The sequence below is a fragment of the Notechis scutatus genome, chromosome 5, assembly GCF_049901735.1.
Source record: "Notechis scutatus isolate UNSWTSFEM ecotype Mainland chromosome 5, rNotScu1.2, whole genome shotgun sequence".
NCBI classification, from domain to species: Eukaryota; Metazoa; Chordata; class Lepidosauria; order Squamata; family Elapidae; genus Notechis; species Notechis scutatus.
The window spans coordinates 41,326,927-41,342,347 of record NC_142013.1 but is presented as its reverse complement, the minus strand read 5'-3'; the positions used below and the strand labels follow the sequence as shown (position 1 = coordinate 41,342,347).

Below are 15,421 nucleotides of genomic sequence, written 5' to 3'. Positions count from 1 at the left end.
ATTCCCAAACTGCGTCATTTCTTTCTTATAAGTACTTTGTCTAATTAAATACATTATTCATTGTATCTGTACAATATTTTCTGACCTATTGAATCCAGTTGAATTTTTCAAAGAAATTTAGAGTGATTTGGGGTGAGAAATTTCAATGATCCCAGGCAATTCTGTACATGATTTTGTAATGGCTTGCACTCTCCCATTCAAAGGTGGTTCACAATTTGGGAGTTTTACTGTTTGAGAACAGGTGACCGCTTTGGCTAGGAGAGTTTTTGTGCAGTTACAAAATGCAATTTTTTTATTGGACTCGTAGCCCCTACTCCAATTACCCAAAGCCTAATCATATTCCATTTTAACTCTTTTAGAAGTTCTACATAATGTTGTCCTTGAAAAACATTTACGAGCGACAACTAATATAGAATACACGAGCCCATGCAGTCATAGGGGAGTCCTGATTTATTTGGGTGATCCCACTGGTTCAAAAGCTGCATTGAATACAACTTGGCTTCTCGGTGTAACTCAAGTTGTTGGTTCTCACAACAACTGCAGACATTTAAATGTGAATATAGCTTCTCCTATATACATCAGCTATCCAAACTACATAAAATTGGGGAGTTCGTGTGAGGCCGTTATTAATAATATTATTTATTAGCCACCAAAAGATTTCAGTAATGAGCAGAATGAAGCAAAGTAAATAAAAATAAATGAATAAATGATTGTATCCTTAATGCATGTGTTTGATACCAGGTTACAAAATTGTGTAGAAGGATAAATAGAGGTTAATAATGTTGGACCACATATTAAATTAAACACCTGGTTTATTTGTTAATTAAATTGTAATTAAATACTTGGTTTATTTGTTAATTAAATTCTAACTAGGCTATTTCATTTGAGTCATAGAAAGTTTTAATATAAGTACTGAGAAGACTGCCATAGAGTTTTATGAAATTTTAACTTGGTTTTGTTTTCATTCATATTTTTTTCATTTGAGTAATTTTAAAAAGAATACATAGTTCTTTTTAGTTTAATCTTGCCTGGAATAAATTACACTTCATTTTCTGAATAACTTTAAATGTGAATATAATGGCTTGAGAAAAGGCAAATGCCACATATAGCAAATTTGACAATATGCTTGCTGAAGAGAAGGCTCATGGGATATTTAGAATATACATATGAAATTTCATGAATTATTTAGTATATTATTAGAAATCTACTTGAAAATATAGATAATATTTTAAGGAGGTAAGTGTGATTTTTGCATGTTTGTAATATGACATGCTGTTTAATCAGGACCTGCTTATGAAACTTGTTCCAGGTATTGAGGTTTTTGTTAGAGAGATGTCATATTACACATATTTTTAATAAGGAAAGCCTAATCCATTCATTGTTCTCATTTCCTTTAAGTTTTGTTAACTACATAAATAATTTCATGCCATATTTATATATATATGTTGAATACAAAATGTATTCTATGATTATATTAGTATAATTTAAAGTCCTACCTCAAGATAATAGTTATGCACTTGGTTAAATATCACTGAGCATATGTTCATAGCTGCAAATGGTTGCAAACAGGCATACACAGAGACAGATACATACAAATTCACTAGATCGATCTGTTTCAATGGTACTTTAGAATGATGTCTCTGAAACAAAACTGAACTAAGTTAAATAATGCCTATTAATATTTTCATTGTATATTCTTTTGTAATGGATTTGTTGTTTTGGCATGGTTTAGTTTCCTTCAAGTAGTTTTCATGATTAGAAGACTGGGGAAATGCCACATCCTGTCAGAGTTGCCAAGAAACAAGTTAGAGCTGTCAACACGAATCCATTCATCTGCATTTTAAGCAAGTCTTCAGAGTTTCCCTGTACCCTTAAATGAATGAATAGCTGCTGTTGTGCTATGTTGAGAGTTGATTCAGTTCTCTATTGTGAACGTTATACAAAAGCAGAAAAATAAAATTTATACAGCAAGTTTCAGACATTGTAAAGAGTTCAAATTACCTAGTGACTACTTCTATTGTATTTAGGAATATAAATAACTTTTTTAAAAAATAGTTGTACCATACTTTATGAATTTCATGTTTCTTAAATACTTCTCATAAATGAAATATTTTTCTTTTGAACTCTATGTTACACTGAGATCGTACACATTGAGGACTCCCAGAATTTACTGCACAGTCAGTGTATTATACCTCTATTCTTTCAAAAAAATGTACAACTTATTTAAGAAAAAAGCACCATTATTTAGAAACAAATGGAAATGTTTTGTCTTTTGAATAAGAATTTAAAAATACACAAATTGGTAATGGTACCATGGTAGAGTAATTGGACAAAAAAAAATTCCAGTTTTAATTAGCTGGTAAATGGAATAAAGAATATCTGGGAAACATTTTCTCAAAGGAAAAGAGCCACACGTTAAAAACAGTACAAAAACAACTTGACATGAGTAATTTAGTAAGTATGTGTTAAACACTGGTCACTGTGAAAATATGGAAATATGAGACCATACAAAACATTTTGTGACCAATTTAAAGTTATACAATAATGAAATTGGTTTTTGTATCTCCGTGGTGTATGGCTAAGAAAGGTTTATACCTATTGTAAAGGAGGTTTAACAGCTTGTGATTACACAGGTGGAATTATGTTATTTTGCTGAGTTAGATAATACAAATAAATTTATCCTCTTCTTCTTATTAATTTATAAATTTCCTCTGTAGTAATGCAATTATATTTGGTTCTCCTATATTTTCTGATAGAAAGCAGGTAAAATAATTAATGCACAGATTGGTTCTTGAAAAATAATACGGTAGCATTTTAGCAGTGCAAAATCAGTAAAACATTTAATGCTCAAGCCATTATGTTCTGGGAACAGCAAATGTTGAATAGTCAATTCCTGAACCAGAAGTAAATATGTTTTGCACAGACCACAGAAGGAAAGGGGATTGTTTTGTTCTGAATACATAGCTGTGGTACACAACTGAATACATTACATGTGGTAATTCCAAAATGGTTTTATTTGTCTGTAGCTTTAAAAGTTGATTTTTAAATAAATGTTAAAAAATCCATAGATACTTGTGTGATTTGTTGTGTATAAAGTGTGCACAGAGTGCACATGTACACAAAATTCAACAAGACACAATATTTACTCAGTTCACAATATTCTTATTTCCTCCAGAAATCTGTGTGAATTGCTTTTTTATGTTGTTTGGCTCTTTTGCATTTTGAATTATTTGTTCAACCTTGTACTCTGTGCATTGCATAAATGTGTGCTTTTGTTTGTAGAACACATTTAAGAATAATAATAAAAAAAACTTCTGGCTTGACTGTCTGCTTAATATTAGGCAAGAGTTTTTTATCATGTTTTTCTTCATTGTTGATCCATAATGCAGTTTGCTTCAAAGACAAGTTTGAGCTTGTTGGATTGACCCCTTTGTTGCAGTTCTTCTATCAGTTTAGCATGTCAAGTATTATAAAAGAGGTTCTTTTTCAGCATTCAACACATTATTTTGTTCTTGAGCACTTACAGTACCACACAAGTGATCATAACTAGGCAAGAAAGTATGTTTTGTGTTTCCGAGGGAATTCATTAAATGTTTTCTGAGAGGATGCCCACTTATACTGGTTGCATCTTTTATGAAAGATGAAAAATACAAAGGGCCAAGCTATCTCTTCTCACACAGCTTACAGTTATGATACCTACAGTATAGCCCAAGGGCAAATTGTAACTCTAATTTGAAGGAAAGGAGTTTTCTGTCAGTAAAGAATTAGAATATATAATTGGTCCTCAAGGTTTGGCAACACAATAAGCTTTTAAATCTTACCATTTCCCAAGATACCTAAAATTATTTTCAATTTCCAATTTTGCTTTCAATTAAGCTACAAATGCACAAATCATTAGATGCTTTGTTTCTGCTGAATCATAGTTGATCCAAAACTTTGCCAGAATTTAAGAGTTGGTTTTCTACTTTGTGTACACTTCTAATGTCTGGACATTATAAAAGTGATCTACTGCTCATATGACTAGTTTCAATTACTTGAGTTTTGATTTTGAATTGTTTGAAAAATGATTTTCTAAGCTTATTATTGATTTCATCTTTTAAAAGTGATTTGGCAAAGATAAGTAGACAAAATTTCCCATGAAGATTTCTAACTTTTTCAGTGAATCTTCTTTGATCTTAGCCATAAGCATTCAAAACATGACATATAAATTTAGCTACTGTGCAGAGTGTTAAAGACAAGAAGCACAAAATAATCTACAATATGCTAAATGTAAATTGCACAAATTAATATATTTTATATTGTAATATATTATAATATCTATAAGAATAATGAATTATCATTTTAGGCTACAGCATGTAATTGTCAAATTGATAACAAGCACACTGGTTAACAAAGGAAGTATTTGGAATGTGTATGTTGTTCTGTACACAGATATTTTCTGTCTAGTCTGCATCTGAACAAAAACATACAAGTTTTGAAGTCTATTCATGAAAAGAAGGCTGTTTTCATCCATACACTCCTCTTAGCAGTATATTTCAGAATGGCATGGCCTACAAGGATATTGTTTCTATGGATACATGATGAAGAAATGTCACATTTTGAATGCTGACCCTCCCATATAACAAGGTTTTAGATGAAATATTTGAAAAGAAACCCCATGAAAAATCTGCTGCTAAAATAATCAATAATAATAATTTGCAGCTTCCTGCTGTAGTGCCAGCAGAGCTGCAAAAGACTGTGCTACTTGGAATAACATATATTTTAAGAAGATACTTTGTTGATACCTAGGATGCAGGCAGAAACCTATATCGAACATCAGACCCAGTCAATGATATTTGTGATAACATTTAACTGTTCAGTTGACTGAGTTTCATGTTTAATAAATAAAATTTGATAATAATAATAAAAGGAAGGAAATTGGGAAATGGATACATTATATGCAGAACAATAGAGAAGGGTATTCTGATACTTAGACTTTCAAAAAAACTTTGAAAACCTTCCTAAACAAAGTTACCTTCCATGGAATAAAAAAATGGTGCTGTCATAAAATGGTATCAGGTTGAAAGAACAGGACAGAGCAATAAATAAACAGTTTTCAGGTTAAGTGAGATATGCAGAATGCCTTCTGGGTGTTGGAATAAATGCTTCTGTTTTAAAATCTACTTACTGTACCTATGAGTGAATAAATAACTTGGAGTCACCATGTTTAACGTTGATAAAAATGATACCATGTTTACTGTTCAGTTATAAAAACAAAACAAAAATAAAGTGTTTGTGAAACACTCTAAAAAGATCTGTCCAAACTGGGTGAAAAGACTTCAAAAAGATAAATATAGTTTATTGTACAGATGTGTAAAGTGATTCATGCTGGCACAAATAATATAAACTACATATAGACCTAAATGATACTTGGCATTAACTGATCATGAGAAAATCTTGGAAAATTTGTGCACAGCTAAAAAAAGCAGAGTTCCAGATTGTATTAAAAGTGGTATTAGTGATCCAAGAATAGTTTAGTTTGAATAATAATCTAATTCATTTTTCTCCCCTTTTTTCCCATTTGGCTTTGTGCCTAAGGCAAGATTAGAACTCACAGTCCCCTCCTGTTTTAGTATTATTATACTTTTCCCCAAAATTCATAAAGGCTTTTCCTCCATATTTTAACTATTCATAGAAAATTTTTCTAGCACCTCCATTTTTTAAAAAACTGGTAAAGTGAATTAGATAGATATGGTGGATATTTTAATTTTTTCCTTTTATTAATTTAGTTTCCATATTATATTTTGCCGTTTTTTGTTTTATTTAGAAATTCAGAATAATGTAATGGGAACCTCTTTTCCTCTCAACCTAGTAAGGTCCACAATTGTATTTTGTGAGCTGATCTCAGGGTTTTTTTATCATCCAATTAACACACAGCAATAAATAATTGCTTTCAGCATTATTATTATCATCTTCATGACACTTTTTCTTACCTCAATACCAAATTATATATATATATATATATATATATATATATATATATATATATATATATATATATATATATATATATATATGTTTTCTTAAGTTTTCATGTACTTACATGTATGGTGTTCGGCTTGGTTCGGTATTTTCCCACGTCATTGTAGTTCTTTTAAAGTTGTAGCAACGCTTTCAGCAGAATCTCATCTGCCATCATCAGGCTTCTGTATTGTGTCCGTCTGTGAGTCAGACTTTTACAGTAGTTTCAGATTTGAATTTGGGGCAGCCTATTGCTGTGCCAGAATGGTTTTTCTTCATCCTGATTGGTTGGGAGTCTTGGTCTGTGTTTATTGGTCTCGGAGTTTGCTGTGTTCTGCTTGATTGGTGTCTCTAATATCTTCTGTCTGTTTTTGGCTCTTTTTGTATCTTGATTGGCTGGCAGCATTGTGTTGCTTTAATGGAGGCCTTTAGTGCAGCTTGGCTTGGGTAAATGGACGGCTATCATTAGTTAGGAAGCTGGGTTTCATCTGGGTGCCTGGTTGGGGTGTGTTTGAGCTGGAGGTATCAGGGGGATCTGTTTGTGCCCAGGTGTTTGCCTGGCTTGTGGTGTGGAGATTTTTTGTTTGTGAGTGCAGGCTTCCAAATGATTGACAGCCTGGTGGAATCATCTCTTCTGTTCATGCTTTCTGGTCTTTTTCAATCTCTATGGCTTCTCTGATGATTCTGTGATTAGGGTTTTCTATAGTGGCCAGGGTTTTGGTGCCATTGAAGTTGATGCTATGACCTGTGGCTTCCATGTGTTGGACTAGTGAGGAAGTGTGTTCCAGCTTTTTGACTGCATTTTTGTGTTCATCCAGGCGGGTGCTTATTCTTCTATTGGTCTGTCCAATGTATGTGGCCGGGCATGATGCACAGGGGACTTCGTATATGCCTTGGTTTTCCAGGTCAATTTTATCTTTGGGGTTGCTAAGGATGGCTGCTATTTTTCTGTCTGTTTTGAAGGCAGTCCTGATGTGATGTCTGTGTAGTACCTTACTAATTTTGTCTGTAGTACCTCTTATGTAGGGCAGGACAGCTGTTCCATAGGTCTGTTCATCTTCTGGGTCTCTATTATGTTTCAGTGTGTTTTTGTGGATCAAGCTGGTGATTTTGCTTTTGTGGAAGCCGTTGGCTGTCAGTACTTTAGTCAGGGTGCATAGTTCAGTCTTAATGTGTGTCTTGTCTGCCAGGCGTTTGGTTCTGGTAATTAGTGTTTTAGCCACGGAGTTTATCTGTGCTGGGTGGTGGTGGGATTGGGCGTTGAGGTAGCGGTTGGTGTGGGTTTTCTTCTGGTATATGGTGTGTCCTAGTGTGCCATCTGTTTTTTTGTAGATTAGTACATCTAGGAATGGTAGTTGTTTGTTTGTTTCTGTTTCCATGGTGAACTTGATTTTGGGGTGTGCGCTGTTTAGGTGTGTTAGGAAATTGTTTAGGTTTTCTTGTCCATGGGGCCAAATCACGAATGTGTCATCGATGTATCTTAACCATAGTTTGGGTTTGAGGGTGGCATTGGCCAGGGCTCTGGATTCAAATTCTTCCATGAACAGGTTTGCAATGACAGGTGACAGTGGTGATCCCATGGGAGCTCCTTCTATTTGTTTGTATCTTTGTCCTTTGTATATGAAATATGTGTTGGTTAAGCAGTGTTCTGTTAGTTCCATGAGGTGTTTAGCTGGTTGGTATTTATTTTTGATGATTTCAAGGGTCTCTTTTATCGGGACTTGAGTGAATAGTGAAACCACGTCAAAACTTACAAGCAGATCTTCTTGCTCCACGTGTAGATCTTTGATCATTTCAAGAAGTGGTATGAGTTTTTACATGAGAAGCTGCTGTTTCAGCATGGGGCTGTAGCTCTTTTGCTAGGTGTTTAGCTAGGTTTTGTAGTGGTGCTCCTCTGGAGCTGACTATGGAGTCTGAGAGGTATGCCTTCTTTGTGTATTTTTGGGAGGCCGTATAGTTTGGGGCATCTGGAAGATTTCTCTCTGGGTATGATCATGTGTTGGATCTCTTTGCTTATGTGGCTGGTTATAATTTTCTTCTTGGTTAATTTTTCCAGATATGTGGTTGGGTCAGTGTTTATGGGTTTGTATGTGGAGTCTTGGAGTAGGTCTGTCAATTTTGTTTCGTAGTCTTTTCTGTCCATTACTACAGTGGCATTCCCTTTGTCTGCTGGGAGGATGATTATGCTGCTATCTCTTTTCAGGGTTTGTAGTGCTTTGATTTCATTTTTCTGTAAGTTGCTTTTTGGTGGTTTGCTTGTGCATAAGATGTTGGTAACTTGGTGTCTTATTTTATCAGCTTCATCTGTATTTAATTTAGTTAGGCTGGATTCTACTGCACATATGATGGATTCTGTGGGGATTTTTTGGGGTGCTATAGCATAATTGAATCCTTTGGTTAGGACATCTGTTTCTGTTTTGGTGAGTTCTCTGTTGGAAACGTTGTGCACTAATTGTTTCAGGTGTTGTTGTGAGTTGTTGGGGTTTTTCTTGTCATGTTCTAATTTCTTTAATTTTTTCAATAATTTTTCCTGTTTGTAAATACCTTCAGAATCAGCTCTCCAAGTTGTAAGTTGTTTTATCTTGTCCCAAAGTAGAGGTGGATTTTGCTGCTCAGTTCCAGGTGTAGTGCTAGCAAATCTTTGTTTAACTGATCTAATCGGAATCTCTTACTGTGGAGCTCGTTCCGTAGTAAAGCCATTTCAGTTCTTTTCAGGATACGTTTAGTGGCTGCTGTGCTTTGATGAAATGTTAATTTGAAGCAGGTTGGTGTAGTATTGTTGTCTCTGCAGCTGCGTAGGAATTGGAGGTCACATAGTATTCCTGCTCTTTTAATTTCCAGTTTCTCGTAGGTTTTGATCTGGCTGTTTATTTCCTCCCGTAGAGGTTTGATATTTGTTTTCTTAAGTTTTGCGGGTACTTACATGTATGGTGTTCGGCTTGGTTCGGGTATTTTCCCACGTCATTGTAGTTCTTTTAAAGTTGTAGCAACGTTTCAGCAGAATCTCATCTGCCATCATCAGGCTTCTGTATTGTGTCCGTCTGTGAGTCAGACTTTTACAGTAGTTTCAGATTTGAATTTGGGGCAGCCTATTGCTGTGCCAGAATGGTTTTTCTTCATCCTGATTGGTTGGGAGTCTTGGTCTGTGTTTATTGGTCTCGGAGTTTGCTGTGTTCTGCTTGATTGGTGTCTCTAATATATATATATATATATATATATATATATATATATATATATATATATATATATATATATATATATATATGGTGTTCGCTTAGTTGGGTATTTTCCCGTCATTGTAGTTCTTTTAAAGTTGTAGCAACGTTTCAGCAGAATCTCATCTGCCATCATCAGGCTTCACAATACAGGACACAATACAGGACACAATACAGGACACAATACAGAAGCCTGATGATGGCAGATGAGATTCTGCTGAAACGTTGCTACAACTTTAAAAGAACTACAATGACGTGGGAAAATACCCAACCAAGCCGAACACCATATATATATATATATATATATATATATATATATATATATATATATATATATATATATATATATATATATATATATATATATAAACCTAAGATCTATGAGGTGTTACGAACATATATAGAAGGAATAATATAAATATCCAAATGTTCTGCTATATAAGATCAAAACCTTATTATAAAATATTTTATAATTTTAATGCTTTTAATGCGTAATCCACCTGATTATGTATTAATCCAAATGATATGGATGGCAAATAAATACATATATATCTATAGATACAGATAAACTGAAATCTTGATTTTTAAAAAAGGTAAATAATTTAAATTACAAACTGTATGGCAGTTTGGTGCATACCTAATTGCAATAACTGCTGCCAGTTACCTATTTCAAGTAACATTGGCATCAGTGTAGAATACATAATATAGACATCATTTATTTTGGTAAATTATAAGGTGGAAAAAAATATGCATTGTGACATAAGACAGATACTTGAATCTAGCTTTTACTAATTCTATACCATTAGTGAAACTTTCTCTATACTTTCATTGGAACTTCTAACTAACCTCTGTCTGTTCTCTTCTCCTCTTGCAATCTTTTCCTTGGTCCCAGTGGCTACTACAAAAAGCAAAGCTAAAGGTGAGTTTTCATTTTTATGCCTGATTTGCCCTGCATGTGCTTTGCAACACCTATTCTATTATGATTACAATTAATCATGCAAATTTGCTAAATTTGCATATATCAATAGATTTGCATGTTTTCATTGGAAATTTGAAGGCATTTCATTTTCGATTGAACCATATTTTGCATTTCCGTTTGGTCTTTTGAGAATAATTAAAAGTTCTGAATTTCTAAGCAATAATTGCATCTCAAAATATGCAACTTGTTTTATTTCTAGGAAATTGCTACCAAGTTAGAAGAATTTGATTGCAAGAAAAGCATGACGTCTATCTTATTTGTATAACCTTAATGTTTATGCATTGTTAAAGTTTATACATCAAATAAATACCGCTGTCAGGTTTGTTAAATATCATTCCTAATTAAATAAATAAATATTTCCATTGACATAAAAATGACAGTGCATACTAATGGAAAAAATGAAACAACAGAAAATATGAACTGAATACCAAGCTATTAAATAAACATCCATTAAACCATTAAACCTGAGGTGTCAAACTCAAAGCCCGAAGGCTGGATCTGGCCCATGAGGTTCTTAGATCTGGCCCTTGTGGTGGCCCTGGAAACAGCAAAGGACTGGCCCATGGCCCTTCTGCCATTGAAAATGGAGCTCAAGAAGGCCATATGCAGCCCTCCGGAGCTCCATTTTCGCTGCCAGAGGGTTACAGGAGGCGGTGACAGCCGAAAACAGAACTCAGGAGCTCGTTTTTGTTGGCAGAACTCAAGTGATGTCAAACTGGCCACACCCACCCCGGCCTCCAGAAGTCAGACACAACCCTGATGCAATCCTCAATGACATCAAGTTTGACACCCCTGAATTAAATAAATAGCATTTGTCTTACAATCTAGTTTAAAAATTTAGCTTAATATTGCAAATTTAATTCTACAACTTCTTTGCAAACCATTGGGTTGCATTCTCACCAAAACTGTGGCCAAATTTTCTGTGTTAACAATGACTACTGTTAATGGAAGAAAATCCCACTATATTTGATGGAGTATTGCTTCTTTTTCTCTCTTATTGCAATCTGAGCGTAGTAACGAAGTTGACTTCACCATAGAGCTGATAATGATTTCTTTTTACTTTCTAATATTATTAGATATTTTTCGTTTTCCTTATCACACTTTGAACATAAATGGAACAAATATTTACAACCTTATTTATTTTGCTTAGTGAAATATACAAAAGCACTTCCATAAAGGTTCAAAGTTTCCCTTTCCAGTTGTGACTGATTCAAGGACGAGGTAATCATTTTCAGCCAGGGGAGCCTGCCTTGTCTGAGATATACAGAAAACATTTCTGCCAAAGTGATACTTATTTATCCATTGACATTTGCATGCTTTTGAACTGCTAGGTTGGCAGTAGGAGGAGAGTAAAAGAGCTCACCCCATTGCACAGCACTTGGATCTCAAACTTAGGCTGACAGATTTAACAAATAACAGATAATTAGAGTTGAAAAGGACCTTATAGGTCATCAAGTCCAACCCTCCAGCCCAAGCAGGAGACCCTAAACCATTTTTTGACAAATGGCCTCCAATCTCTTCTTGAAAGTCTCAAGTGATGGCGCTCCCACAACTTCCAAGGGCAAGCTGTACCATTGGTTGATTGTTCTCACTGTTAGAAAGTTTCTCCTTATTTCCAGGTTAAATCTCTCCTTGTTCAGTTTCCATCCATTATTCCTTCTCTGGCCTACAGGTGCTTTGGAAAATAGCTTGATCCCCTCTCTTCTCTGTGGATATCCCTCAAATATTGGAAGACTGCTATCATGTCTCCCCTGGTCCTTCTCTTCACTAGACTAACCATGCCTAGTTCCTGTAACCATTCTTCACATGTTTTAGTCTCCAGTTCCCTAATCACCCTGGTTGCTCTTCTGTGTACTTTTTCTAGAGTCTCAACATCTTTTTTATAGTGTGGTGACCAAAGCAGGATGCAGTAGTCTAGGTATGGTCTTACTAAGGCTTTATAGAGTGGTATTAGTACCTCACTTGATCTTGATTGTATCCCTCTCTTAATGCAATTTAGGATTGCATTCGCTTTTTTGGCGGTGGCTGCACACTGCTGGCTCATATTTAGCTGGTTGTCCACTAAGACTCCAAGATCCCTCTCACAGTTACTGCTATTGAGCTTGGTTTCACCCAGTCTATATGTGTACTTTTGGTTTTTCTTGCTGGTGGTGGTGCCATCTATTCCACTTTTTTTCTAGTTTACCAAGAAGTAGGTTGTGGTCTATTTTGTCAAATGCCTTGCTGAAATCTAAATATATTATGTCCACAATATTTTGCTGGTCTACTAATTTAGTCACTATGTTGAAGAATGAAATAAGATTGGTTTGGCATGGTCTGTTTTTAATAAATCCATGCTGATTGCTAGTTATTATTTTACTTGTTTCTAGATGTTGGCAGATCTTTTTTTAAATTATCTTTTCCAGTATCTTCCTGGGTATTGATGTTAGGCTGATTGGTCTATAGTTTCCTGGAATTTTTTTCTTCCTTTTTTGAAGATGGAAACCACATCAGCTCTTTTCCAGTCCTCTGGTAGTTCCCTGGTGCTCCAGGATTTTTGAAAGATATGGTGCAGTGGTTCTGAGATGACCCCTGCCAGCTCCTTTAAAACTCTGGAATCATCAGGCCCTGGTGATTTGTGTTCAAGATCAGACAGGTGTTCTCTTACTATTTTTTTTTTTTTTTGCTTATTTTAACTTTCATTTCTGGTATGTCTTTTACAGTTATGTTTTTGATGGGTTGAGCTATAGTTTCTTTTTGCATGAAAACCGATGTAAAGAATGAGTTAGGCAGTTCTGCTTTCTCTCTGTTGCCTGTTACTTCCTTGCCGTCTTCTCTCTTTAGTGGACCGACTGTTTCCTTGATTTTTTTTCTTGTTATTTATATGTTGGAAGAATTTTTTTTATTATTATCTTTGACTTTTGTTGCAAGTCTTTGTTCGTTCTGAGCCTTTGCTATCCTGACTTTGTCTTTGTAGATTCTGGCTATCTGCTGATATTCTGCCTTAGTTGTATGTTTCCATTTTTTGTATTGTCCTTTTTTTCTTTCAATTTGCCAGAGAGATCTTTGTGCAGTCATGCTGGTTTCTTCTTGGATTTCTTGTTTTTCTTTCTCAGAGGTATTGTGTTGGTCTGGGCTTCTATTATTGTACTTTTCAGAGTTTCCCAAGATTCTTCAGTTGTTTTCCCCTTTAGGATTTAGATTTCCAACTGACAAGTTCAGCATCTTAACCACAATAATAATATGGTAACAATGGCTGTGGCTATTTTCTTATACCTCCTTGCACAGTGATACTGAACCATCTTCATCAACAACAGCAGCCATAATATCAACACATAAATTTTATTTGTGCAACATAGGTCAATAAATCTGCTTTTGCCAGAGACTCTCTAATTAGAGCATTGAAGCTAAACTAAATTTGCAACTTTGTTTCATCTCAGGATAGTGTTCCAAGAGCACAGACTTCTGTTTGATTTAGATAGTTTCAACTCCCTTGCCTCCCACTGCCTTGTTCCCTTCCTGATCTTATCTTGTGGAAAATAAGAATGATAAAATTTGAGCTTCCAATTCCGGTTAGCCTTAACTAACCACAAACAGTCAAGCAGAAAGATTTTATAAGAATGTTGACATATACCCTTGGGAGAGTTACATGATATGAAAACCTTAACTTAATATGGAGACAGATGGAAAGTTAAACAATTATGGGATATTAAGGGTTTCTTGGCCATGTATTAGAGAACCAAGGTTAAAAAAACTAATCCAAAAGAGAATTTGTTGATTATAGATATTGTCACATTGTAAGGGTTTAAACAAAAATGAGAATATGCTGTAAGAGAAAGGAAAACGCTTCAGCCACTCTAAAATATTTTCTGTCTGGTGCCTTTGCTACTCACAATTTGCTTCATGTAGTCCCATCTCTGAGTGGATCAACAATGAATTGTGAGATTTATTTCAAGCTTGGCTGATTCATGAAGATTTTAAGAAACTTTTTCCACCTTTTCTTCTTCCTTTACTATTCCCCCTTCTCTGTCCTTTCTTAAATATACTAAGACATGACAAATTAGAAGTAATTGCTCAATTTCCAACAGAGACACAGTAACAGCTTAATACATTGACACATTCTGAATTTTAGTTAAAAAAAAAAGAAACCAAAAGATTAATTTTGGGTTGGTTCTTTAATTTCTGACCCATCCTACTTAGAAACAAAAACAAAACAAAAAAAATGGAAATGTAATGTGAATGTAACACATTACATTCTGGATCTGACCCAGAAAGGAAGCAATGAGAAAGTGGTAAATAAAAGACATAAATTCAGATTAGCCACAGGGGATAATTTAGTAGAGATAGCCCTGTGATATCTGGTTAGATTTGTAATCCATTTATATATGAAGACTGTTAATATGGGAAGCCAAAAGGCAATTCCAAAGAATTAGATTATTTTTTTAAAAAAATTCTTTTTACCTTTCCTGTACAGTGATCTCTGTTTTTTGACAAATATGTTTGTTGTTGAAACCTGAAAGTATTGGTATGTGTGTATGTGTTTAAAAATATAATATTAAATTATGTAATATTTGGGAGAATATGAACAATTTGTACAAAGAAATTAAAGGAATATTGTAAATTATTCCAGGGAGAACTCTCTCATAAAATGCATGCCTGCATTTTCTAACTCTCAGTTTCTTTTGTAGTTTGGAATCTTTATCTTCTTTTAATTAGGGACTTAAAAGTGCTCCATTTCACAATTTTATTTTATATCAGTATTTTTAAATGTCTAATACAATTAAAACAAAAATCAAACAATATTGTTGTGCCCAATCTAAGGCAATTCAAAAACTAGTGGAAAAAAACACTTAAAATGATAATATAATTACATTCTTATTTCTATTTCCTTAAAAATCTTATAATATTGTTCCAGGGTTTGTTTGTTTTTTAAATTCAGTTCCATATAAATTGAACTTGACTTGATTATGAAGTTTTTTCAAGTCACATTACTTGAATTTACACTGTATTTTCATATCAACCTTAGATTGAAGAAAGATATGTGAAAGGCGACTTGATAAAGGTACAAAATGGTGTTTAATAAATATAATCAATGCCTAATAGGTGTAGTGATTAATATGCAGTATTGGAGGAAAATCCTGCCCACCGCCTGGTGTTCAATCCTGAGGGGGCTCAAGGTGGACTCAGCCTTTCCTCTTTCCACGGTTGCTAAAAGTAGGACCCAGATTGTTGGGGGTAATATGCTAAC

General features: G+C 34.3%; 1 protein-coding gene across 3 annotated transcripts in view; it reads left to right on the top strand.

Annotated features, from left to right (window-relative positions):
* CADM2 (cell adhesion molecule 2) overlaps positions 1 to 15,421 on the top strand; it is a 384,704-nt gene that overhangs the window by 174,193 nt on the left and 195,090 nt on the right. For 2 of the 3 annotated variants that reach the window (XM_026664092.2, XM_087966629.1), the window contains one exon: positions 10,108 to 10,134. The exons of the other annotated variant lie outside the window; for it this stretch is intronic. In XM_026664092.2, coding sequence (XP_026519877.1) covers positions 10,108 to 10,134 — 27 coding nt within the window. The remainder of the gene's footprint in view (positions 1 to 10,107; positions 10,135 to 15,421) is intronic. 3 annotated transcript variants of the gene reach the window in all.